Genomic DNA, 27391 nt, shown 5'->3' with positions numbered 1-27391 from the left:
TCAGTCCGGACACAAAAATTAAATAAATGAATAACTCATTACAACTTGAACCTAATTTCTTGAATTTCGCATGCAAATATGAGGCTTTTGAGTGTTTGACCTTGAACTTGATCCTCTTCAAAATGCCACATGATTTGTTTCCTGTATGTACATATGGGTGTAGGAGTGAGAAAATTAAGTGTGCCATGTGATGTTGATTACATAAAAGCTTCTTTTCCCTTTCTAATACAAATTCTGACGTTGGCCGTAGGGTAGTTAGAAGATAGCTGAATTCAATTAAGTTGACAATCTCATATAGAAGTATAAATTATCCAGCTTGACATTCTCTAATTATATAAATGAAGATTTATAATTTGCTTCTGAAAAGAAAAGTTAAAGAGAGATCAATGTCTCTATCTTTGATCATCAGCGCATATATTCAATTTAACCTTCATTAGTTCGTGCTCATTTCCCAACAAGTTGTTAGTATTTTTATATCGTAACGTATATATAGAATTAAACTTTCTTGCCGCCCAATCAAACCTAAGTACATTCTGAATGCATCTTGCATGCTTCACGGTTCACGCAACTGTGATAACGTATTATCCGCATCCTAGCTATACTAGAGCAAGTCTTATTTTTTTTTTAAATATGTTTTTAATTCTTGATAATTTTGTATTTAATTTCCAATAAATTTTTCTTCACATTTATTTTTTGATATTTGAAATGTTTTGCTTTAGATCTATATCATCACTTAAACGATGATGTGTCCGTTAAATATTTAATAACACGATTTGTGGCTGTTCAAAACGTCTTCACCGTCGCCCCTACCGCCTAGTCCAGGTAGACGTTCGTTGCTTCTTCTGCATCTCCACTACCATCCTTTGCAATGTCGGTGATGAGGTCGAACTCATCTTGATTTGTTCATCACCATTTTCACCAAACCTTCTTTGATCTAGTGCCTCTTGTCCCCATTTTTGCCCCTGGTCCACATTTTGCGTAGTAAAAATATTGTAGAATTGATGGTTGCTCTATCCTAGGTTTTGCGACAATATTGATTTTAGTTAGTTTGTGAGGAGAAGCTTACAGTTCAGTTTAATATGATTGATGAGTTGTAGATATGGTTAATGTGGTTTGAAATCTAGTTTTTTTTATGTCTTCTTCAATTTAAATTTATTTTTTACTTTAATTGATTTGATTGATTTTTAATCGTTAGAAAATTTAAATTTAATTTTAAAACAAATACTATTAGTTATATGCCAAGAATCAAAAACATATTTAATTTTTTTAAAAGAATTCAACAGCACACCAACGTGTAGTTGGTCTAAGTGAAACTGTGGTAACATTTTTAGATAGACATTAAATCATGGATGGTTATATAATAGAAAATTATTAGCAAAAATAGGATATGCATAGTAGTAAAACTTTTTTATGTTATAATTCAATCATATATCATTATGCACAGTAAATTTATTGACTATAATAATAGCTTTAAAAGTCATACTAGGGTAATTTTTAATTGATTAATTTGTTTTTTTACACTGAAAATACATAGTTCATTCAACTCAAATTATTAACATATCAATGATTTAAATTAAAAGTCATAAATAGAATAATTTCTAATTAATTAACAATCTAAAAAGAGTTACTTTTTACGCCCATCCAATGAAAATGCATTATTAATTGATCATGAATCATTATTATTTATGCTATAATAATTATTATAAAAGTTGACAAACTTACATGATATCAAAATTAATTAAACTCAATTTTTTAAGTCATCTAAGCTTCAATTGCCCCTCTTTCAACCCATTTTGCGTTATAGCATGTGAAATATATGCCAGACTGTCCATGAAACTGACCTCTGTTCTTATTCTCATCAATCATTCTCCAATTTAGTATCCTTTTCAATTTCATCCCATTTTTTGTCATCACATGTGAGATATATACATGTACAAATATTTATATATATGATATGATATATCTTACTATTTGTAGCTTAGGAATCTATTCATAGCAGCAAAAAGTAAACAGAACTGAACAACTAGTAATGGAAGATACTAGCTTCTTTGTGATCTTATCATCCTTTCTGCTTCTCATAGTTAGTACACAAACAAGCTCAGCTCAACTTACTCGTGGCTTCTATCGAAACACGTGCCCCAATGTGGAACAGTTGGTTCGTTCAGCTGTGGAGCAGAAGTTCCAGCAAACCTTTGTGACTGCCCCTGCCACTCTTAGACTCTTCTTCCATGATTGCTTTGTGAGGGTGTGTAAGCCTATCTATTTCATGACTTCATGGCATCATCATTATCATTTATCACACTAATTATATTTGGTGCTGATTGAGTTCAAATGACTACTTGCATGCTCATTTTGCATTCACTAATGCACACAAAACATAGGACAAACAAAACTTAGATATAGTTTCCTAAGTGCTTTTGGTACTATTCTCTAAATGGAATTGGAGTTTCACTTCTATAATTTGAGTTATAAAGATTTCCATTAAGTGACAACACCAATTTCTGATTGGAGAATAACACCAAAGACACCTATGAATTTGTATCTATGTTTCGTCCCAAAACATATGGGTTGGTATAAGTATGAAAATGCAAGAGCCCTTATATAATTTGTGCATGTATCATATTTATTTATTGTTCAATGATTTTAATTTACAAGGATTTTGAAAATGTTACTGTTACTTATATTGGTTTTATTTCTGGTCAGGGTTGTGATGCTTCCATTTTGCTTGCATCTCCAAACAACAAGGCAGAGAAAAATCATCCTGATGACATTTCACTAGCTGGGGATGGCTTTGACACAGTTGTTAAAGCCAAGGCAGCGGTTGATAGTGACCCTCAATGCAGAAACAAAGTCTCTTGTGCTGATATTCTTGCTCTGGCTACTAGAGATGTGATAAATTTGGTATGATAAAATACTTGATGTTACGGATAAAATACTTCTATATTGGTATGGTAAATTTGGTATGATAAAATACTTGAAGTTACTGATAAAATACTTCTATATTGGTATGGTAAATTTGGTATGATAAAATACTTGAAGTTACTGATAAAATACTTCTATATTGGTATGGTAAATTTGGTATGATAAAATACTTGAAGTTACTGATAAAATACTTCTATATTGGTATGGTAAATTTGGTATGATAAAATACTTGAAGTTACTGATAAAATACTTCTATATTGGTATGGTAAATTTGGAATCATATTACATTGCTATGATTTGCTACTTGAAGTTACTGATGAAATACTTCTATATTTTACCTCTAATCTAAATTCTGATATAGAGCAGAGACGGCAAACTGAAACAAAGGTGAAACGATTCTATATGATGTTCTTAGTCTTATCCATAAATAGCCAAGCTCTAACTAATATTCTACAAGAATTTAATTAGAATACGCTATAAAGGTTTTTTCTTTACTGTCTTTCTATCATGAATGGTCATTAATTGATAATTATCCATTTTTGTAATAATTATTTTAAAATTCATATTTAAAGTAATTTTTAATTTATTGATGGTGTAAAAATCCTTGCAATGATTGCATATCAAAGTTAAACACATTTTACAATGCCTTCTGAGTCTAAGTACTGATATTCAACTATATTATTTCTTTCTTTTCATTATAATTATTGTGTAAGAAAAAAATTTATTCTAAAATAATTACCATTTTAACTTTTTAATGTAACATTAATTATTTTTTTTTCCAGTTATATCCTGTATATTAAGATTAACTACAAAATCTAAAGATGAATCAATGATGGTGTAACGTTAACTTTATAAATTATTATTCTTTTTCATTGATTTGTTACATTTTCTTGATATGTGTAGAACAAACTACAAGGACAATTATTTTAGGAGAGAGGTAGTATATATGCTTAACATTTTTCAATATGCTAACCCAGCAACACATTATCTAACAGTCCTGCAATTGCGTAATGTAGGCTGGGGGACCATTTTATGAAGTTGAATTGGGAAGGCTTGACGGAAGAATATCTACTATTGCTAGTGTTCAACGCCAGCTTCCTCACCCTGATTTCAATTTAGATAAGCTCAATTCCATGTTTAGCTTCCATGGCCTCACAAAGACAGATATGATTGCCTTATCAGGTAACTTCACTAACACAAAGTGACAAGGTTCTGTTGTTTCATTAATCAAACAAAATGATTAAACTATGAATTTAATTAAAATGCATCGAGTTTTGCTATGGTGTTCGCCACAGGATACAAAAAAAATGGCGTTTGAGAGAGTGAGAGGGAGAGAGATAGAGAGAAAGAGTATTCTCTTATGTTGCTACTTTGCCCCTTTCTGTTTAGTGTCTCATTATTTATAGTGTTAAGGAGTCTAAATTGGCGGGAAAGTTAGTTAAGCCATGTGTCATTATTGAGCCAACCTGTCATGTATTAGATTGGTGTCCTTTATATTGATTCTGAGGTTAAACATCAATGCTGAGTAACCCATTACAAGTGTCATCCAATAACATATTATCATGTATGATAAATTTGTTGATTTTTATCTAATCAATTTAAAACTTGTAATTAGAATGATTTCTGATTGATCGACGGTATAAATATCTTTATGCCAGTGCATGAACAATAAACTCTTAAACTACATTTTTATTTTTTATTTTTTTAATTTATATTTTTAAAAAATGATGTGTTTTGTGTTAGGTGCACATACAATTGGATTCTCTCACTGCAACCATTTCTCAAGACGGATCTACAACTTCAGCCCCCAAAAATTAATTGACCCAACACTTAACTTACAATATGCCTTCCAACTTAGACAGGCTTGCCCTCTCAGAGTTGATTCTAGAATTGCCATAAACATGGACCCTGTCACACCTGAAAAGTTTGACAACCAATACTTCAAGAATCTCCAGCAAGGAATGGGCCTATTCACTTCTGATCAGGTGCTGGCTACAGATGAAAGGTCAAGGGGCACAGTCAACTTATTTGCATCAAATGAACAAGCTTTTAACAAAGCTTTTATTGAAGCTATTACTAAAATGGGAAGGATAGGTGTTAAAACAGGTAGACAAGGGGAAATAAGGTTTGATTGCTCCAGGGTGAACTGAGAAAGTATAATGATGGTATGTCATTTGGAATAATGTTTGGTGCACAACACCAAAATTCAAGTCACCACATGGCACTAGCAGTGTGTGAGAAGATAGTGGAACTGTGGAAAAAAAAAAGTGAGAGTAGCTGTAATATGAGGGTGAGAATTGTGAAAGTATGAAGCAATGTGTGAAAGCATAAGTGAGTAACATTATTCACTTTATTTATTTTTGTTTCATATATGAATATGAATTTTGCATATTTCTTAATTCATAGTTGAATTAATAATTGGAGTTCTTTCAACTCTATTAATGACTTTAAGCTCCCTTGGGGAATAAATGCAAAAAGTTTTTAATAATAAAAGAAAGAGAAAAAATTCTTTTGCAATTGGTTGGTGAGTGAGTTATAAACTTTCTTGTATATGTTTTTAATTCTTACCGATAAAAAAAATGTTAAAACATATGCAAGTTATTCATTTATAATGTATAAAACCTAAAGTATTGATTGTGGCGAGTCATATCAATTCCTTTCTATGGTCATTTTCTGTCATATAAACAAAATTTATCAATCCAATTTAATTCTTATCCAGTAACAAGGATTAAAAGAGATTAAAGGTGAACTCTAGTGACACTCTTTTTCTAACACTTTCTTTGTGATTGATTGAAATTTATTGAAAATCATTAATTTTAGTATAAAATTAATAAATCAATAAAAAAATAATAATTAAAAAAATTACTACACTAACTTAAAAATTCACTCTTAAATAATTCAAACATGCATGACATTAGAAGCATCTAAACATAATATTAAAAAAATTGGACATAAACTCGAGCTGTTTAAACTTAAGTCATAATTAAGCATCGTTATAAAGATAATCATCTAACATAATCATTCATGAAGTCTGTAAAGACAAATATCACAAAAAAAAGAAGATTGAATTATGATTTTAGAAATTTTTAAAACTTTATTTATTTGCATGACATTATTCATTCTTAAAGTTGGTAAAGACAAACATAATCATCTAACATGACATTATACAATGCTTTTAGCATCTATATTTATTTGCATTTAGTCAAAATAATTAGGAGTCATGATTCCTCTTTTAAGTTACAATTTAACTTTTGACTTAACAAAGTCATTAGTCATTCTTCTAATTGCTTAACAAAATCATTTGAAATTTGAACATCATGCTAGTGTACTCTCCAAGACTTGTCAAAAAAGAATACATTGAAACTAATTAGCAATTCTTCCAGCCGACCATCGTTTACTGCCACCGGAGGCGATAAATGGAGGTGTAATTGTTTTCCCTACCGAACATCCCAAAACCTTCAGAATCAGTGTCATACCCTTTAACCATGTTGCGGTTTGTGTAAATATCTGCATGCTTGTGGAATTTCTATCTAGCTTGAACGGCTTTTGAAGTTTGAGAATGATTTTCCAGGCATTTTCTCCCCTTTGCTGCATATTTTCTAGTAGCATCGGACATTTCTTGTTCAAGGGAGAAAAAATACATATGATTTCTTTAGAATAGATTATTTCTGCCATGAAAGTTAAGGCCGCAATGGGAAAGATCGGCTACAGAGATCATAAAAAGAGAGTGGGAGAAGAAATTTGGTGTAGAGGGTGTATGATAAGAATGTAGGAGTCAGATTAATCTAAGGGATACTATATGTGGCCTAGAAATACTAGTTAATATAATTTTCAATGTAGTGATAGTAAAAGTTAACTAACTTAATATTCCTTGAAATCAATGTTTGGTGGAAATGTCTATTTTTTAAAAAAATCTACATATCAAGAATGGAAAACTCACATTCCAAAGTTCAAATAAATGCTTTCATTGCAAATCACACAGGAAGGAAATACCATACCTGGGATGATATGAAGTAGAATCCGATTCCATTTGTTTGATGAAATTGTAAAACATTGATGAGTCACTGTCACACAATTCCATTTGTTGAATGAAACTGTTATATGACAAGCTGCTTATTGGGCTGACACCAAATCCTTTTAAAAACTCCTCCAGCTGTACTAGTTTGCAGATAGTTTCCTCCTTTTTAACCTGTATTTGAAACCTAGTTTGTTTTTTCGGCTCTGCTATTTAGGAAGCCAAACCATCTTTGATCGTACATCACACACACATTATCAGATTCACTAGTGGTATTTAAATAATCTATGTATATTCCAAGACTGTCCCTTTTACCTTCATTCTCACCATCACTTACGCTTATGGTGATGACAAATTCAAGTTTTCCAAGTAGAGTTATGCGTCGAGGGGGAGAAGGTGGAGCAGAAGAGAGGTCAATAGTTGTATAATTCTTTGTTGTCGTATACTCCAACCACTCTGCAACACTGCTCCCTGAGTAAATGTAAATAGCTTGGTAAGAACAATAATTATGATATCATTGTAATTTTCAACATGATTGTGACTTGGTGAAGTCAGGTGGTGGTTTGCAAATTTCATCACGTTGATTTGTGCATTCAACCCAATAGCCACTAGAGTATTTTCGTCCAAGTTCAAGCAATTCCCGAACAGAACCTGTTTCCTGTTTTCTGTTTTCCTTTAATTGTTCATCAGCTGTTGAAGGAAACGACCATAAAGTCTTCAATGATGTGCAATCTCCTGCCTCTAGAGTTTTAAGGAATGGGGGAAACTGTGGTAGAGTCGAAATTGAAGTTCAGTTTTTGACATGAACAGTTTCAAGGGACAGGGGAAGCTCTGGTAGACTCTGAAGTGATTCAGAGAAACTGGCTAATAGAGTTTTAAGGAACTGAGAAAGCTTTGGTATAGTTTGAAGATTCTTGCATAATCTAACGTCTAGATGCAGCAGTTGTGTAAGATTGTTGATGGATGAGGGCAATGCTTTCACTTCTGTCCGGACTAAAATCAATTCTATCAGATTCTCTGATATCATTGAGAATTCCCTTGTGGGTCCAATTTCTCAAGTATGGGCAGAGAGAAAATAGATGGATGCACACTAGTCCACATAGAAGAACCAAAGAAAACCATTATTTCATGATTTGTGGCTTTGGATAAATCTGGCAGCTCCTTTAGTACCTCAGGTTAACTTCTCTTAAATTCACCAGATTCTGTAACACAATGAAACAAAATGAAAGACATCACCCCGGCTAAATTACTTAATTTTGAATAAAAAAGTTATAACAATGAGACATTTATTTACTTGCACTCCATCCCAAAGCTTTTCTACATTGCTGTTTGGCAAATTCAATATTACAAGTTTTTTCAGCAGAAAATTTCTGGCAATAATTTTAGAGGGTAACCATTCCAATGAAGAAATCTTAGCTCACTTTCCAAAAATTGAATCCCTTTATCAGTAATATGAACTTGATCGGACAAGTCCTCATTAAATTTCCCAGAAATTTCCAGAAAATGTAAACGGCTCATCTTAACAAATAAGTCCGAGTTTAACTTCTGCTTCTTAATCTTTTGCAAGCCAATTTGTATGTTTCTAATGACTTCAGTACCCTGCCATCAATGTAGAAGAAAAAACTTAAATTATTACACACAAAAACAAATAAACCAATTGTTATTCACACGATATTATTTTAAGCTTGGCTGACCTTACCATTTTTCAATGCTTCATCAATGTCGTTAGAATCCCACAACCGATTGGTTTACAGGTAGGCTAGACTCTCGACGAACAATCACCCATACCATTTCTTGTATACTATCATGCATAGACACAAAACTATCCTCAGAGAAAGTTATAAGAGCTTTATCTTTCAATCTTTCTAACCCAAAAAACACTGAATTATTGTCTTCATTATCTTTCAATAAAGATTTTAGCTTGTCCACATTCACCTTTATAGTTGATGTAAGAAAGAAGCATGCCAGATCTAAAAAAATCTGTTGTTCTTTGCGATCATAACTTTGTTTCATTACTTTATATACCTCCTTAGGAGGCATTCTTTTTAAGCTTGTCTAGCATGCTTTTCCATCCTTACTTATTTTTTCCACGAAGAAGACGAGCCAAAACTTTAACAACTAATAGCCTTTGGCATAATTGATCATCATTTGTGATATCTCAGTGTACTCCTTTTGATGATCACTTTGTTTAAAGGCATTCAAGTTGAAAGTTCCAAAGCTTCATCAGAATTGAGGTCTGTAAGATGGTATGTCTTATTGACTTTGTTAGCCTTAAGAACTTGTTCATTTCTTGTTGTTACCAAAATTCTGCTACCTGATCCAAAATGGTCAAGAGCTATTTTGTTCTAAGTGATGTAAATCATTCACGTCATCAAGAACAATAAGAACCTTCATATGGCCAATTCTCCTAACAATATCTTTGGGTAACTGCATCCACGTCATATCCTAGTAGTGTAGAAAATATTTTTTTCTTCAAAGAAATTATTCCATGTTTCTTTGATTCTTCTCTTTCATGGGCTAAAAAATAACAACCATCATATTCAGACCGTAACTTTTCTATAAGGGTTGTCTTGCCGATACCGCTCATGCTCCAAATTCCAATGAGACATTTGTCTTCTGGCTTCTTTCTTATCCATGACTCTACAATTGTAATTTTTTCATCAATTCCAACAAGTTTTTTTGACATATCATGGGGTTTAGCCAACCTCTTCAGGACAAGTTGGATAAGTTCATTAACCACCACACTGTGATTTCTATTTGGAACAGAAAGAGAAAGAAAGTGTGTTAAAATCAATGTCGTTAACCTTAATTAATTAAATTATTTGGATAACGGAATGGGGGTTTCAATGTGCATAATTGAAAACTTCATTATATATATATATATATATATATATATATATATATATATATATATATATATATATATATATATATACTTGAACAAATATTAGTCATTAGTTAAAGATTTAATTTTACTAATTTCCATATTACATAGTAAAATTAAAATTATATTGCTACCTATGCACGTTTTTTTAAATTAATTACTTTAAGATATATTTCATGAAAATAATATTAATAATTTTTAAAATATGCAGATAAAATAATTCATAATATGTAATAATTAAGGGTATAAATTAATGAGTGTGTTTTTATGTGTGTATATATAGATTAATCAGTAATTATACATATCAATATAATTTATTTTAAATTTAATCATTAAAATATATTTTGAAAAGTAATGATTTATAAGCAACATGAACTAGTAATTATTGGATACTTGAGTTTCACAAATCTAATCTAATCAAGTTTAACTAAGTACTTAACAACAACAACAAATGTAATATATGTTAACAAATAGATAGTCTTTAACCAAGATGTAACAAAAATTTATACTAAACAAGACTTTCAATAAATGTTTGTCATTGATTAAAACCTCAACTTTATAATATTCATTGATCACATCTATTTTTGTTAACAATTGTATCTAATGAAGAATTCATTTGCTTAAATATTTCTATTTAATAAAAAATTGTAATTAATGTTAATTTGATAATTTTGATATTAAGTAATAACATTAAATATTATATTACTACTTATGTACATTAGTTATTCTAAGATGTTTTCACTGCCATTCAATCATAAATTACTAACTTTTAAAATAATTTTATAAAACTCAATGAATTTATGATAAATAATAGTTTTTAATTGTTTGACATTGTAAAATTATTTTACACGGTCATGTGTAGTCTTTTTTCTCTATTCTAAAATGTTTCATAAAAAAATACTAATTTTTATTATATAATAATATTTTTTTTATTTTTCAATTTAATTAAAAAATAATATATGAAAAGTAGAATCAATGATATTAAAAAAATAGTAACACGTGAATAATATTTCTTAGAGATAGATAATATATATAACAGTTAAAATATATTTAATTATTTTTTAATTTTAATATAATTTATACTTAATAGGCTATATATATATTATAGTGACTGAATTCAAAAATAAAAATATATAATTTAGTGGAACCCGTGCATTCCACAGATATAAAATCTAGTTTAAAGGTAAAATTTAATGGACCAAAAAAGCATTAGAATCTTAGCATTGTGGCATTAGCTAAAATCATATTTTGCAAAAGTAATAACTAATAATATGCATATAAACAAAATAACAATCAGAAAATATTGAGCATTTATGAAAAAAAAAAATACTTACTGAAATTTTGATGACTCAATTCCTGATAAATCAGCAGACTTATTCAAAGCATGTCTCCAGAGTTGCACCTTTGTCTTATGTTTACTTTCATGCTTAACAAATGCATTTTTTGCAACTCCCATATTAATGTCGTACATGTGTGGATTCTACACGGTAGAAAACTGGGATTACAATCCATTTGTACTTCTCTTTGCATTCAAGTATTGTGACAAGTTCTTCTAAACACCATCGAGAAGAAGCATAGTTTGGGGAGAATATGATTAACGAATGGATGATCCTTCAATTGCTCCAACAAGTGATGCCCATATTTCATCTTCCCTTTCAAGTTTATCATCTACAAAGGCATTTATTTTCTGTGTCAAAGGCCTCAGTCAAATGGCTAAGAAACCCATGATGAATGTCCTTGCCCGTGAAGTTAACGAAAACATCATACTTTATTTGAGGGTCCTTGTTGTCAGACATTATGGGTTTCTCCTCTTCACCGTTCAGTTCTGGAAATAACAGAGACAAAGAAAAACAACACAGAAAGAAAGAAACAAGAGCCTAAGAAATACAACTTATTGAAGGGTAGGTTGAAAGTGCAGAGTGGGTCTTTATTTTGTCTTAACAGCCGAATACGTATGAGCCTCAAGGTAACTGGAAACGAAAAGAAAAAGTTAGAAATGAAGTGGAAAAATCAGAGTTTATTATAAAACAAAAGCTTGATATATATATATATATATATATATATATATATATATATATATATATATATATATATATATATATATATATATATATATATATCTACAACAAGTTGAAATGAGGAAGTCTAAGACAAATACATGAATACTAGCTTTAATTCTTCTGGATCAGCAAATTTCGAATTAACTAAGGCTTCATTCTTCTTTGAGCAAAAATGAATAATTGATGGAGATCACAGCAAACCAGTCATTGTCTGCCTTACAGTTAGAAGCAATCTGATTGACAGATTTTCAATAATGATGGAAAAAACAAATACTTTTTTAACAAATTTTCTTATTTAGCCAAAAAAAAAATCCAATTTCCCCAGCTACCTTTACCCTTTATTTGCCTAATTAACCACTTTTACTGTTTAAGGTGTGAATTTGGTACTGGCAAAACCGAATTCACACCTCCTCCTCCCTTCCTTTTTTTTTAACAGGTTAGAAATTTGGATGTTCAAAATCCGAATTCTGAACCTATTTTTTTTAAATAATGTATTTTTGTTAAATTAAAAAATAAAATTAATTTATATTTTGTTAGATTGAAAAAATATAATTAATACAAACAGTTAATGGATATTATACGTTCTTGTATCCACATGAGTGAGAATGCTTTATTCAGGGAAAGAATTCGTGTTCAATTTTTTTTTAACCAACTACCATCATAATTATAATAATTATAAGTAAGATTAATCTTTGACCTAATGGGTTAGAGGAAATATGTGATCTTGAGTTAGAATTTTTTTAAAATATAATTAATGTAAATTTTGTTAAATTAATTTGTTTTATTAAGATATTTAATATTATTAAAATATATTTTAAAATAATTCTGATCTCATTTTTCTATTTACATTTTATTTATATTTTTGTTAATCAAATAATGCTAGATCTTTTTAATAACTTTAAATATGTTAATAAAATATTTTTATAGAAATATTAATTTTTAATATGTTCAAAGAATATCTCTGTGCGAATATGCATATAGACATGAGAATATTTCTGTGCGAATATATATATATATACGCGGATATTTCAAATTAGATTTAAAAATCAGAAAAATTAATTTTAATCGTCAGATTATACTTAAAAAGAATGAAGTTAAAAACCCAGAAAAATTTAAAATTTAAGTGGTTTATAAATTAGTTATAAATTTAAAAGGAATAGGTTAATTAATAAAATTAAAATTAGTTATAAATTTTAAAAACATAATTAGAACAAATTAATCAATTCCGTGGCAACATGAAAGTTGTTTGGTTAAATTAATCCGTAGATTTTTTTACCTATTTGATAATCTTTAGTTAAGTTTTAGAAATATTTTTTTAAATTGGGTATCCGAACTTGTATTTGATATATAAGTTTAGGCATCTAATTAACAAAAAAAAAAGGGTTCAGAAACCTATTTAAAAATCACAAATAATTCAAAGACCCGCAGATTGATTTAACTAGAGTTATTCTAACATAGTAACTAAGTGGAAATAGAACAAGTCAAATTTGCTTAAAGTAGTAGCAGCTAAAATGTAGAAAAAGATGAAAAGGGAACCCTTTATGATGTAGAAATCCGGCTGAAACTGGAAAGGAATTTATATACACACACAGCTGCTAAAAGGGAAATTGCAACCTTGATAGATATATTACCCTTTTGATATTTTCATTGAACCATTACCCGGTACCTAATCTAACAGCGACGATTGCAATGAGTTTACATTGATATATTAAACCACTAAAACTAAGACCACAATACCTAAATCCACAACAAAAAAACAGGAACTAGAAACTGTATGCATCTTGAGCTGCAAACTCCGGAAAGAGCATGATGGCTAATACAGTTTCTGGGCCAGTTGTTTTCTTATGAATTTATCTTAACATATAAACAGCTCTAGATGCTTGTTACTGTTGCATCAACTTGCTTCTCTTTCATTTGTTTTAAACCATAGCTATTTGTCCTTAAGTTTTTTTTTTTTTTTTTTTTTTTGTGTGAGCTTCTCAATGTAAATATAGTTTCTTTACTCTGAATTATTTTTCAATGATTTATAGGAGGACCGAGTAGGAAATTCTCAATTTTTATTTTTATTTTCTAGTACAAGTAACGATTTTAGAGACTTCTAATTAAACATAGTTTTATTGTGGATGTTATTGGCTGCAGAGACATGAAATCCTTCAAGGGACAGGGATTGGATGGGACTAAGTGGTAGCTATTCTAGTGAAATGGAAGAAGCACAGCAGGGAACATTATTTTTGCAACATAGGGTCCAAGTTATTTACATAGTCTTTCCAAGGGCTCCTAGAAATTAATTGTGGTGAACTAGAAATGGGCCATGATTATAGTTTCTTGAAACCAGACCATGATTTTGGCTTATTAGAAGAGCTGTTGTTGCTTGATTTGTTTCTCACATATAGATATAGGATCTTAGAGTTTCCAAGTGGTTACGATACGAATTTGTTTTTCATGATAGTGGAGTTAATGAGGATTATTTTCGAAACCTGGCGTTTGAGTTATAACCTCATAATAAATGTAAGGCATATCAAATTGAAACATGTTTCATTTCCTGTCTTGATAATTTTGAAATTAACATTGGCAGTCTTGCAATGAATTTGGAATTTTTCTTGCAAATAACACCCTCCTCCAAGACTCCTTTTAGGAGGAATGTACATAACATGCATTTAACATGAATATTTAGTTGTAACAGATATGTCAAGGCACTTAACTCCATCTGCAGCTATTACTATAAGACAATGTACAAAGGCATACACTACTTTTTTTTTACAAAAAAATTGACTTTGTGGTTGCAGGGTGGCCATCAATAGAATTATATCCAATCATTTTACAACTACAGTCTATTGCCCATTATCCTTCTCTTCACTGTTACCTGCAAGAATTTGTCAATGGTCTCTGCAGCAGATAAAGCCTATAATAAGCTTACTGTTCACCTGACTAATCTTCTGGAAGTGCATTGGACTCTGACAACTATGAAATGGTGCACAACCTAGTAAATAATATATAATACCTCTATAAATTATCTTCGAAGTTACTTATTACATATGAACAAGTTTTCAACTAAATTATTAAATATTAATTAACTGATTAATTAGCATTATTTTTTAGTACAAAACATACGGATTAATTCACTCAAATTAAAGATTGATTTGTAAAATTTTATTAGTATAAAATTAAAAGATGGACCAAAAGCATTCCTGGAAACACATGAGATCAATGCTGTTTCATTTGAATGCTTTTTAAAAAGTTGTATTTGCATACCAAACATAGCAAATTACTATTTCTAACAGTAGAATTCTGGCTAAATTAATAAAAAAACTTCGGCTGCCAAACACAGCCTTAATCTAAGATTTCATCTTAATATGAAGCACAACCTGATTCCATTTGTTTGATGAATGTGATACATTGAGTCACGAAATTCCATGCATTTGTTGAATGAAATTGTTATATGCCAAGGTCCTTATGGGGCTGACACCAGAGGAATTCAGAACATCTTTGGTCGTACATCACACACACGTGATCTGATTCAATTGATGACCAACCCAAATAATCTATGTACATGCTGACACTGTCCTCTTTACCTTCACCCTCATTCATAGTGATGCTAAATTCAAGTGTTCTAATTATGTCTGTCCGTTGGAACTCACCAAGGACGAAGCAGAAGACGAAGCTCCTCTGCGGGGAAGGTGGAGCAGAAGAGAGATCAATAGTTATATGATAATTTCTTGTCTTGTACTCCAACCACCCTGGAACACTGCTTCCTGGATACATGTAAACAACTTGAAAAGAATCATTGTAATTTTCAACATGCTCACGATTTGGTGTAGATAGGTGGTGGTTTGCGAATTTCATCATGTTGATTTGTGCATTCAACCCAATAGCCACTAGAGAATGTTCATCCAAGTTCAAGCAATTCCAGAACATAACCTGTTTCCTATTTTCCTTTAATTGTTCAACCGCCGTTGAAGGAAACAATACAGTCATCAATGATTCGCAGTCTCTTGCATTTAGAATTTCTAGCGACGGGGAAAGCTCTGGTAGACTCTGAAGCGATTTGCATTCTTTGACATTTAAAGTTTTAAGCAATTTGGGAAGCTCTGGAAGAGTTTGAAGACAAGTGCAATATTGGGCATTTAGAGTTTCGAGGAATGGGGGAAGCTCTTCTATTGTTTCAAGCTTGCTGCAATTGCTTAGCTCCAGATGTAGCAGTTGTGTAAGATTATTGAAGGATGAAGGTAACCTCTTAATGGCACTTCCTTTAAGATGTAGCAATTTAAGCTTGCTTTGATGCCCAAATGATGAGGGAAGTGCTTTCACCTTTGTGCATCCTAATCTCAGTTCTTTCATATTCTTTGATACTACTGAGAATTTCTTAAGATTCTTGCAAAAATCAAGGTCGAGATAACTGAGGCTGCGTAAATGGGAATTGCTTGTTAGTATGTTAAGGGACTCGCAATCAGAAAGGTTCAATCTTTCAAGTTTGGGCAGGGAGAAAATAGATGGATGCACATTAGTCAACATAGAACAACCCCGGAGAAGTATTACTTCAAGATTTGTGGCTTTTGATATATCTGGTAGTTCCTTTAACTTCTTGGAGCACCTGAGGTCAAGTTCTTTCAAATTCACTAGATTCTGGAATAAAATGAAGATATCACAAATCTAAGTTACTGAAATTAACATAAATTATAACAGCTGATGAGACACATATTTACCTTCACTCCAAGCCAAAGTTTTTCCATTCCACTGTATGGTAATTTCAATATCACAAGTTTTTCAGTAGAAAAAATCTCTGGTAAGGATTTTCCAGAGTAACTCTTCCAACTAAGAAATCTAAGTTCAGTTGCCAAAAATTTAAGCCCTTTAGCAAGAATATCAACAATCCGAGTCTTTTGCTGCTTGGGCCAGCAGAGGTTGGTACCAAGAATATGAAGTTGATCCAAGCAGTCATAATTATCTTCTACAGAAACTTCCAGAAATCGTAGTCTGTTCATCTTAGCAAATAAGCGAGGGCTTAAATTTTCCTTCTTAGTTGTTGGCAAGTGAAGTAGTATGCTTCTAATGGCCTCATTACCCTGTGATCAACATAGAAGAAAAAAAATAATTTAAACATTATAAAAACCACATTTTCACAAAAAAAATTATTTGTTATTGAGAAGATTTTATATTTATTTAGGCTTTAACCTTGTAATTTTTCAATGCTTCATATATGTCATCGAGATCCCACAAGCGACTACGACTTCCAGGGTCTCCAGTAGACTCTTGACGAACAATCTCACAAGCCATTTCTTGTAAACTATCATGTATAGATATAAAATTATTCTCCAAGAAAGTTATAAGTGCTTTATCTTTCAGCCTTTCTAACCCAACAACCACTGAATTGTCACTTTCACTATCTTTCAACAGAGAATTTAGATAGTCTATCGTTATCTTTGTTTGTGATCTAAGAAAGAAACATGCAAGATCTAGAAAAATCTGTTGTTCTTTGCGATCCAGATCAACATAACTCAGTTTCATTATGTCACAAACTTCTCGAAGAGGCATTTTTTCAAGCTTGTCAAGCTCACTTTCCCATACTTCCTTATTTTTTCCACGAAGAAGACGAGCCAAAACTTTAAGAACTAATGGAATGCCTTTGGCATAATTGACCACCCTTTGTGATAACTCATCATACTCACTTTGATTATCACTTTGGTTAAAGGCATTCAATTTGAAAAGTTCAAATGCTTTATCAAAATTGAATTCTCTAAGACGGTATATCTCATCAGCTTTGTTAGCATTAAGCACTTGCTCATCTCTAGTTGTTATAAGTATTCTACTACCTGCTCCAAAATGATCAAGAGTTCCCAGTAATTTTTCTAGGTGATCTGAATCATTCACATCATCAAGAACAATAAGAACCTTCATACGACGAATGGTATCATTGGGCAATGAATTTGGAGTGTCAATTTTCACAACATGTCCTAATAGTTCAGTAAAAATTTCTTTCTTCAAAGAAATTATTCCATCTTTGCTTGATTGTTCTCTTTCATTGGCTAAAAAATAAGAACCTTGATATTCAGACTGTAGTTTGTTAAATACTTCTTGTGGGAGGGTTGTCTTTCCGATACCGCCCATACCCCAAATTCCAATAAGACGAGTATCTTTTGACTCTTTGCGTATCAATGATTCTATATCTGCAATTTTTTTGTCAATTCCAACAAGTCCCTTTGAGTTAACCAGGTGTTTACCCAACCTTTTCAGCACAAGTTTGACAATTTCTTTAAGTAGCTCATCATCATCCCTACATGACACAGAGAGAGGAAGTGTGTTTTTTGGTTGAGTTGAGATTCAAAGAGGGGATTACATGAATGAGCTCCATATAGACTATAAAAATAAGCTTCCCTATTAACTTAATTAAAAGCTATTTTTTCAAATTTTATTCTATGAAAAAATAAGTTCCATATTTTTAAGAGCTTTTTATAAAAATTGTATAGCCAAACTTCTCCTTAAAGGAAAGGTAAAGTAAAAAATGTTAGATGAAACACACTCTAAAAAGATAAAATTAATGGAATTAAGTTTCTCCAAAAGTTAAAATTAATAGTATAAGATAATTAATTTATTGAAACTCTTTCATTTATTTTTTTCAAAAGTTGATTTGAAGTTATGATAAGATCATTTTAAATTAGGGAAGAGGCTTAATTCATTTTACCTTTTTATTTTTATCATACATATACTTTCTAACATTCCACTTCTATGCCATTTTTCTTTCTATCACTCTCTTATTTTTCATCACATCACCTATCATTTCTATGAATTTCTCTCTACCAGTTTTTCTCTCTATCTCTTTTTTATTTTCACCCCATCCAATCCACTCCAAAATGAAATAGATGAATATCAATACTCTTTTAATTATTCTCTTATAAGTAAGAAGTTTATCTAAATATAACCTAAATGAAATTTAATAACAAAGAATGGTTGCTCCCATGACAATTCTAGCATAGTAGCATTGGCTAAAATTATATATGCATAACTAATAGCTTAATAAGCTTATGTTTCTCTAAAAAAATCTATCTAATTGTTATATTTTAAAACAAACACCTAATCACACTATCACACATGTGATCTTTAACAATATTTTTTGATCTAACAGTTCGTAAAAATATTACTAAAAACTTTTGATGACAACATTTAAAAAATGTCTTCAAATATAAAAGGGTTGTAGAGACATGGACTATACATAATATTTGATAAAATATCATGAAAATATATTAGTAACATTTATTCATATTTGATGATATTTTTTAAATGTTGCAAAAAGTTTTTAACAACATTTTTACTCAATGTAAGAAAAAAAATATTGTTAAAGGTTACATGTGTAATAGTATTAGTCCTCTCCATATTTTTTTTCTCATCAAACACTCATCTCGTTTTCTTTCACATTTTTATTCTCCTAATTATTATATTTTAAAGCTTTTTTAATGAGATTTTAAAATCTATATACTATTAGTATAAATTATATTATTCATATATTTATAATTGGATTTTTTCAAAATACTATATTATTATAACTTATTCTTTCTATAGTTAAGTAAAAAAATTTAAATAAATTGATGGTAAAAATAAACATTTTACTTTTACTTACATTAATATTTTATAACATATTTTATTATAATTATTTATATAATAACAATTAACTATATGAATGAATTTGATATTTGTGAACTTAGGTAGAACAAAAGTCTATATTTATTAATAGTGTAAATATTTTTACTCAATTAGAAATCATCCAATATAATAAATTTGTTAATTTTTTATATAAAAAATTACTTAAAAGTTAAATATATGATATTTTTTTTATTGATTTACAGTGTAAAATAAATACTAATGGATGATTGTTAAACTCGTGAACTTATTACTATTTCTACGATACAAATAAAGGATACATCCTTTTTCAAATTAAGCAACTACGTTGTAAAAATAAGCATATAAACAATATAGAGCTAGAATTGAACATTTAAGGGTCTAGGGACCTTACTGAAATTTCGATGACTCAATTCCTGATAGGTCAACAGATTTATTCATAGCATGTCTCCAAATTTGCACCTTGCTCTTATATTTTTTTACATGCTCAGCAAATGCATTTTCGTAACTTCCCCGTTGATGTCGTACCTCTGTAGGTTCTATATGGTAAAAAATGGGGATTACAATCTGTCCATACTTCTCTTTGCATTCAAGTATTGTCACAAGTTCTTCTAAACACCAACGCGAAGAAGCATAGTCTGGTGAGAATATGATCAACGAAATGGATGATCCTTGAATTGCTTCAATAAGTGATGGCCATATTTCTTCACCCCTCTCAAGCTTATCATCTACAAAGGCATTTATTTGCTTACTTTTAAAAGTGCCAATCAAATGGCTTAGAAACCCACGACGGATGTCAACGCCCCTGAAGCTAACAAAAACATCATACTTTGTTTGAGAAGCGTTATTTTTTGACATGGGTTTTACCTCTACACCCTTCAGTTTTGGAAATAACCGAGAGACAAAGAAAAACATTGCACAAAGAAATAAACAAGGGACAAAGAAGTCAAGCATATTGAATCAATTTCCGAAATAACTCAAGAGACAAAGTATATATGGTGTTAGATTAATGGAACAAGCGCAGACTGGATCTTTCTTAATTTGTCTCTGCAACCCGAATACATAAAGTAACTGTAAAGAAAAAAGAAAAACAAAGTTAGAAATGAAGTTGAAAAATCATAGAGCTTATAAAACAGAAACTCTATATCTACAACAAGTTGAAATGAGGAAGGAGAAAGGTTTCATATCTACCGAAAAAGAATTAGTGATCAATGGAAATGATGGTGATCGAAGCAGTGAACTCTTGCTCATGCATGTTCCTGCTGGTCTTACAGTTTAAGAAGCAATTTCATTGTCTTTCTATATCGGTCTTAGCAATAGCCGCCGCGTGTTTGGTCTGTGATTTTTTGTCCTTATCTATCAATCATAAATTACAATGCCATAAAAAACAACATCAGATGCCTAGTTCTTTATGTCTTTCTGCTAACGGTTCTCACTAGCTTAGGTGCTAACGGCTCTCGATAGCTTAGGTGCTAACGCTCCTTGATTTGGGTTTGAACTCCACGTGAATGCACACATTAATATCTTTTTATTTCATTCGATTTGTAAATGTGCTTCTCTTCATAAAAAATCATAAAGCGTGTCCATTGTCAAATTAATAGTATTTTAAAAATTTATGTGCATGTGTTGGCCTTTACTCAAGACATTAAAATGAAAAGAAAAATATAATTTGTGAATTGTGAGAAAAGAAAACAAAATAACAACATAAACTGAAATATCTTGCTGCGTATTATTATACTAGTAGAGAAGACAATGGATTGTATAATTTTTGTACGTAAAAGTAAATTTCATTTATTTAAGATGCTGATTTATTTGTTAATCTTATCATTTTGTTATTTTTAAGGTTGGCCGTGAAATTAAATCATCATCTGATATGCTCTGATATAAAGATTTAGCAGAAGAATTATTTGAGGGATTATTCAAACTAATAATCCATTCAGCAGTTCCCATTTTTTCTTTTCTTGGTGAAAATGTCCTTTTCAGGGTAATCAAAGGGCATGATTTATGCGAGCGGTAACACATGAAGGTTGTCAGAGTCCATAGCCCTTCATGCTCTTCAAGAGGATCAATCAAGTGAATAGTAAATTTAGAATATGGCTTTACTTGCTGCAGAGACTGTTGCCAAATTCTTGCAGGTACTAGTGAAGAGAAGTATAATGGATAAAATGTACACTACTAGAAATCGAGTTTTCAACATCGGTCAAAAACGGGATTCAACAACGGTGGTTAAACGCTGTTGTATGTAACGTTGTTGAAACTATACATTTTTAACAACGTTCCAAAATTGACCGTTGTAGAATTACATTCATTTTTACATTTGTGCCTACGCTAGCACCGATGTAGTAACCTGTACTTTCAACATCGTTTCTCACCAGCACCGATGTAGTAACCTGTTTTCAACATCGTTTTTAGTCAGCACCGATGTAGTAACCGGCGCTTTCAACATCGTTTCTCGTTAGCACCGATGTAATAACTTATGCTTTCAACATCGTTTCTCTCCTTAGCAACGATGTAGAAATATCTGATTTCTACATCGTTGCTTACGCCAGCACTGATGTAAAAAAATTAGCAACCTGCATAGTAATCAATATGCTTGATGTAATAATTGTTTATATATCAAAACTAAGAATAAGTTCTAAAAATTATTTATATTTTTAATAATCAATAAATATAATAAAATAATAATTAATTAATTAAAACCTAACAATGAGTAATAAAAATTATCTATATTACTAATAGTGAATAAATATACTTATATAATATTAAATTAAGTAAAAGCTAATAATGAGTAATAAAAATTATGTATATACAATGAGTAATTGATGTTAAGAGAGGGTTAATTAATTTACCATTCATAAGTTGTAGTCTTTCTACGACTACATGTAGAAAGTACTGTTATCTTCAACAGACAAATTCAAGGATTAGTTAAATCAAATAAAAAACCATTTTCAAAACATGTGCAAATAAATAGAAATCAAGTTTAAAATGAGTAAGTCAAAACTGGTCCTTACTTTATAAAAGGTCAAAGCTTGTTCAGCCATACGTTCATCATTAACTCCAAGGCCAAAACTTAAATATTTAATTTCATCATAAGCTGTGAATTCAAAGAAAATAGGTACATAAGAATATAAATAACTACATGTATGAAATTATTTACAGTAATCCTACTGTTCATTATATTTTGGATAAGTACTAAAAACATTTATCCAAATTTCTCTTCTATACATTCCTTCCCAATAATGGTAAGGTCATCCTCCTGCACACTATCAATTGATTGCATTGGCTGTTGTGAAGATTCAAAATATTAAATTTTCCCTATCTTGGGATAAATATGAAACATTAAATTTATTATTGGACCACAACTTTGAAATGAACCAGGAACGACCAAAAGAAAATAGCAGAACTTGACAGATTTAAGACTAACAATAACAAGTTCAAAATTCTCAAATATACGATGAGTTATTCTATGCTAAATGAGAAAATCAATTAATATTAAACAAAAAAAGCATTTTGGAAACCATCATGTCAATTACATCCCGAATGTGAAATCAGTCATGAGACTTAAGAAAGACATACCTCTATCTAAAGTCCTTTGACGTGATTCAGAGTACACACTTTGAACTATTCTTACATAATTGCCCGATAATTTACTCTACAAGACACAAGGAAACCATATGAGAAACAAAAAAACATGTAAACAAAAACAAGAGTGTAGAATGAAAACCAAAAGAAATGTTCATGGAGAAAACAATTAAATGTGTCTTCGTCATAAGTCAGCAATAACTGAGAAACTTCAGCTCAACAACTGTTCAAGCACCAGACCTATTAATTCCTTAACTTCAACTCAAACCATAACCTCAAGTAATCCAAATCCCCATCAGTCCTTAATAGAAGTAGCTCAAGCCTCTTTCTCCCGTGACATGATATATAAAAATTCATAAAGCATATTTATTGCATAAATATATTTGTATCTATAAATTTCTGGGAGATTACTTTATTTAAATTTGTATAAAAATTCATAAAGCATATTTATTGCATACTTCTTCAAATAATATATATATATATATATATATATATATATATATATATATATATATATATATATATATATCATTGTCATCATAAATTATTGCCTATTTCCTACAAATAGGAATAGTACCAATCTCATTCCCTTCTTGAGCATTATCCTTAAAGAGGATAGTTTCCATTTCTTTTTCATCAAGACAAGGCTTCAACGTTTCTATCTTATACACCTTTCATGTCTCATATCCAACTCATAACTATTTTTTGAAGGCTGTGATATACGTATCAATGAAATATCCAAGACTATTGGTATAAATACATATCTGATATGGATACATCAAGAAAATGGAAGTATTGGTGCTTAATAAGTGATATTGTTAACTTCAGGTGTAGTAGCGTGTGAACCAGAGCTGATTGACAAAAAGTTGCATGTCAAAGACATGACAAGCAATAGAATGCAGAACATAATAACAGTTATGTCCAACTACAGTATAGTACCTTCAAAACAGGACGCAAATAAAACATTCCAGGAAACAAATTGTCAAACAGGAATGTCCTACCAGCTCCTGATACTGAGTTGTTTCTATAACCATTGTCACCACTCAAAGACAACAGAACAGAAGGAATGGGCTCTTTAGAATCATCTTTGTGATGTATGTGTACTGAAATTTGACTAAGCTTCTGACAAGTAAAAGAATGAGGCGCAACTTGTTTTAAATGATATCCAGACTACAAATACAAACAAGAAACAAATAAATCAAATAATGTAAGGAAACAAGATAGCAACATAAACATCACAGATAAGTAGAGAAATTTCACGACTCAGCTTTTAGTATTTTTAAAACAAGGTATTTATTTTTTGTTCTGAGAAAGTGACTACCTTTGAAGCCTCAACATTGTAACCAATATCATCGTACAGAGGACCTGCCACAAAGGAACCATCAATACCAGTGGTCGTTTCAAGAACCAATTCACCACTTTTAAGTGTAGTAATGCTGCTATCTCCAGCAGCAAAAACTCTGATATGGACGCCAGAAAGAGGAGGTGAAACTGATCCTTCAATATATACACCCAGTTGACAAGAAAATGTAGGAATATAAACTTGACAATTATCATCAGTCACTGATACCTAAGGAAATGGATTTTGGCACAGTGACTGCAGTACACCATTGTGGTGGATACAGATCTGCAGAGTCAGTGAGATGGAGGCATTGAAAACGATTGCAGAACACAAGTGAAATAAGATGGAGTTTAATTTTTTTAGGGAATTGGGATAAAAGTTGAATTCAGTCAGGTTTTATCATTTAGGGGAGATTCTGATCAACTGATGCAAACTAAGTTCATGTCCTTTTTTGCTAATGTTCATTGATATTCACTATGGTTGGCTCTAGCAAAAAGTCGTGAGAATCACAAATTCAAGAATGGGAAGGGTACAGGTACATTTATTGACTGAGACCAGCTACTATCAAATTCTTGAAGGATTTTTATTTATTTATTTGCCTGACACCAACATCAATCTAACCATTAAATAATCAAGATACAATAACTAATGAATAAATTTTGAGCAGCACACAAGTTTGCTTTCCCCCCTTGTTTTAATTGAAATCTTCAAAGTTTAGCCTCATCATAAAATTGGCAAAGATTCCAGTGTGTATTCCGAGAAACCAATCACGAAAAACAACACTACGCTCAATTACTTCAATCCTCAATTCAACACGATGTAAATAATAAACCAACAGTTTTACATTTTTCAAGCATTCTGTGTTCCAAGTCCAATTTCTTATGTGTAACAGCTCCATCACTGTGGAGGGATTGCGTCATTCCACAGAGCACATAAACGGAAGCATAGTGAAAGTCGAACAACCAATTCCAAGGAGAGAGACTTGCCACCAAACTGAACCTCCTTCCCTTGAAATTTTTAGCGGTTAAAAAATTGGGGGGAACGTTGAGTGAGTGAGTGAGTGAGGTTCTCACACTAACAGAGCAGTGGTACAACGTGGTTTCGTCGCGTTCCTTAAAATTGGGGAAAATTACAGAAAAATACAGCGGCCACGATAGACACAATTGAGGTCGTGTTGCAGTCGCAAACACTTCAAAGACTTTGAAATTGCGGTCAAACAAAACTGCACTTTTGGACAGTTTTTTTTTAACCTTAGAAGTTACTAAGCAGATTTGGAATTTCATTGATCCAATAAATGAATAAACATACAAGGAGAAGAGGGAGAGAGAACGGACCTGACGGTGGAGGTGTCGCCTGGAGCTAATCGAGGAGAAAAAGCCGCCGTCGCTGCTGGATGACTCGCGACAGCTGTTTCAGCGGCTGTGGACTGACGAGGACGAGATCGAGCTCTTGCAAGGGTTCTAACACCCTCCCATAGCTTCCATTGGACGATGACGAAATCAACCCTAATCGTAGCCCCAACCCTAACCTTAATTTTAGCTCTGTAATTCTTAAGAATAAAACGATTTTCAGGAATTCCACGAAGAAGAAAACACTGAAACGCTTTCAGCCTCGATCGGCGGTGAAAATCGAGCCAAATGAATTGAGTGCAAAATGAGTGAGGTAATGCCGGCTAAGGTAGAAAAAAAGATGAAAATTTAGGCCATATTCAAAGACGGTGTTTATAAAACCCGTCTTTGAACAATGCAATTCAACAACGTTCCATTAAACCCGTTTTTGTAACGTGTATATGACATCGTTTTTTGCAAAAACGTGGTTAAACTAAATCTCTTATTTACTAAAATGTCACCACTTTTAAAATAACATCGTTTTTGAAACCACAGATGTTGAATGCACGTTGTAAAATACTATTATTTTAGTAGTGGTAGTAGTAGGGAAGGAGGATATAATTCTATTTGATGGCCATCCTGCAGCCACAAATCAATTTTTTTTTTATCATTAATCTTTTGACAGTATGTGTCTGAGACTTGTGTATGTCTTTGTATAATGACATAGTAATAGCTGGACATGAATTCAGTCTCATACTCATTACTTATCTGTTACAACTAAATATTCATGTTAAATTTGGATTTGAATCCTCAACGCTCAGTTTTTTTTTTGTCATCTCAAGAAATAATACATGTACAACAATTTGTACAGTAATTAATACAACATTATATTTTGTGTGGAAAATATAATGTCAGTGGCTTAAAACACTATTCTCTAATATATTCTAAAAAGCATTGCGTGTAAACTGAAGAGAAACTAAAAAAAAATTGCCTGAGCTTAGAAGTAGCTCCACCCTTGAGTTGCCGAGCTAGTAATTTATACAGTGGGATAAAAATTGTATATAATTTTGATTTTGATTTAGTTGTACATGAAGGTGCATGGCCTCCAACTTGTATGTGTCACCGTTTGGTGCGTGCCCTCCTCGCAACTTGCGTTTATAAAATATTTCTCTTTGTTTTTAGATGTTGAAATGAAAGCGTGCTTCAGAGTCTGATATCATACTATGTGCACCTTATTTGGCTGTATTGCTCGGTTTCTATCTTAGACGCAGGCTTCATATACTGTCACTTTATATGACTCCTAAGACTAATTAAGAAAATTGGAAAAACAAGATGTTTATGTGGGAACATTCTACTATTCTTGACAATAGCTTACATGTCAAACGTAATTATTGTTAGATGTCCACAAACAATATGTGGGGCAGTACACTCAGAATGAACTATCATTTAGTTGGAACATACAAATAATTATATGTCTTGCGAATTTACTAACGACTTTTGGCTTATGACGACATTATGGTATTGTGGGAGTTTACTATTTCCATAATGGCATGAGAAATTTAAATACTAATTGAGTGTTTTGGGTGCTGAATCCTTTATTTTTAAGTTTTTCATTTATTTTGTTTTGTACGATATAGTCGATCCAAA

At 31.2% G+C, this 27391-nt stretch overlaps 3 protein-coding genes and 1 pseudogene across 3 annotated transcripts; 1 reads left to right on the top strand and 3 right to left on the bottom strand.

The window, feature by feature from the left end:
• The first annotated feature begins 1809 nt into the window (after window positions 1–1809).
• LOC100808542 (peroxidase 16) lies at window positions 1810–5337 on the top strand. The gene is made up of 4 exons (XM_003533675.4): window positions 1810–2245; window positions 2704–2901; window positions 3939–4104; window positions 4666–5337. Exons 1-4 carry the CDS (start codon window positions 2030–2032, stop codon window positions 5070–5072), a joined length of 987 nt encoding a protein of 328 aa, XP_003533723.1. The 5' UTR covers window positions 1810–2029; the 3' UTR covers window positions 5073–5337.
• Window positions 5338–11151: 5814 nt separating this feature from the next.
• Window positions 11152–11617, bottom strand: LOC112997719 (TMV resistance protein N-like; annotated as a pseudogene).
• Window positions 11618–15273: 3656 nt separating this feature from the next.
• On the bottom strand, window positions 15274–19933 carry LOC100819599 (disease resistance protein RUN1). Its single transcript, XM_006587948.2, has 6 exons — window positions 19887–19933; window positions 17054–18152; window positions 16812–16944; window positions 16585–16748; window positions 16069–16504; window positions 15274–15942 (listed from the first exon to the last, which is right to left on the bottom strand). The coding sequence occupies exons 1-6, from the start codon at window positions 19931–19933 to the stop codon at window positions 15317–15319; spliced, it is 2505 nt and encodes an 834-aa protein (XP_006588011.2). The 3' UTR covers window positions 15274–15316.
• A 1727-nt stretch (window positions 19934–21660) lies between these two features.
• On the bottom strand, window positions 21661–25336 carry LOC102664413 (nodal modulator 1). The gene is made up of 6 exons (XM_041005259.1): window positions 25253–25336; window positions 24396–24644; window positions 24014–24244; window positions 23069–23144; window positions 22504–22586; window positions 21661–22065 (listed from the first exon to the last, which is right to left on the bottom strand). Exons 1-6 carry the CDS (start codon window positions 25334–25336, stop codon window positions 22033–22035), a joined length of 756 nt encoding a protein of 251 aa, XP_040861193.1. The 3' UTR covers window positions 21661–22032.
• Between the last annotated feature and the right edge of the window lie 2055 nt (window positions 25337–27391).

This window comes from Glycine max, chromosome 9 (genome assembly GCF_000004515.6).
Source record: "Glycine max cultivar Williams 82 chromosome 9, Glycine_max_v4.0, whole genome shotgun sequence".
Taxonomy (NCBI): Eukaryota; Viridiplantae; Streptophyta; class Magnoliopsida; order Fabales; family Fabaceae; genus Glycine; species Glycine max.
This window is presented reverse-complemented; position numbering and strand designations above follow the sequence as displayed.

Coding starts and splice junctions, on each gene's coding strand:
- LOC100808542 (XM_003533675.4), top strand. CDS start 2,030: ATGGAAGATACTAGCTTCTTTGTGATCTTATCATCCTTTCTGCTTCTC. Junction 2,902..3,938: donor CTAGAGATGTGATAAATTTG/GTATGATAAAAT, acceptor TGCGTAATGTAG/GCTGGGGGACCATTTTATGA. Junction 4,105..4,665: donor AGATATGATTGCCTTATCAG/GTAACTTCACTA, acceptor GTTTTGTGTTAG/GTGCACATACAATTGGATTC.
- LOC100819599 (XM_006587948.2), bottom strand. CDS start 19,933: ATGAATAAATCTGTTGACCTATCAGGAATTGAGTCATCGAAATTTCA. Junction 18,153..19,886: donor ATTGAGTCATCGAAATTTCA/GTAAGGTCCCTA, acceptor TGTGTCATGTAG/GGATGATGATGAGCTACTTA. Junction 16,505..16,584: donor AACTTTGGCTTGGAGTGAAG/GTAAATATGTGT, acceptor ATTTTATTCCAG/AATCTAGTGAATTTGAAAGA.
- LOC102664413 (XM_041005259.1), bottom strand. CDS start 25,336: ATGACGCAATCCCTCCACAGTGATGGAGCTGTTACACATAAGAAATTG. Junction 24,645..25,252: donor TGCTTGAAAAATGTAAAACT/GTTGGTTTATTA, acceptor CCATTTCCTTAG/GTATCAGTGACTGATGATAA. Junction 23,145..24,013: donor ATTTGCGTCCTGTTTTGAAG/GTACTATACTGT, acceptor TGTGTCTTGTAG/AGTAAATTATCGGGCAATTA.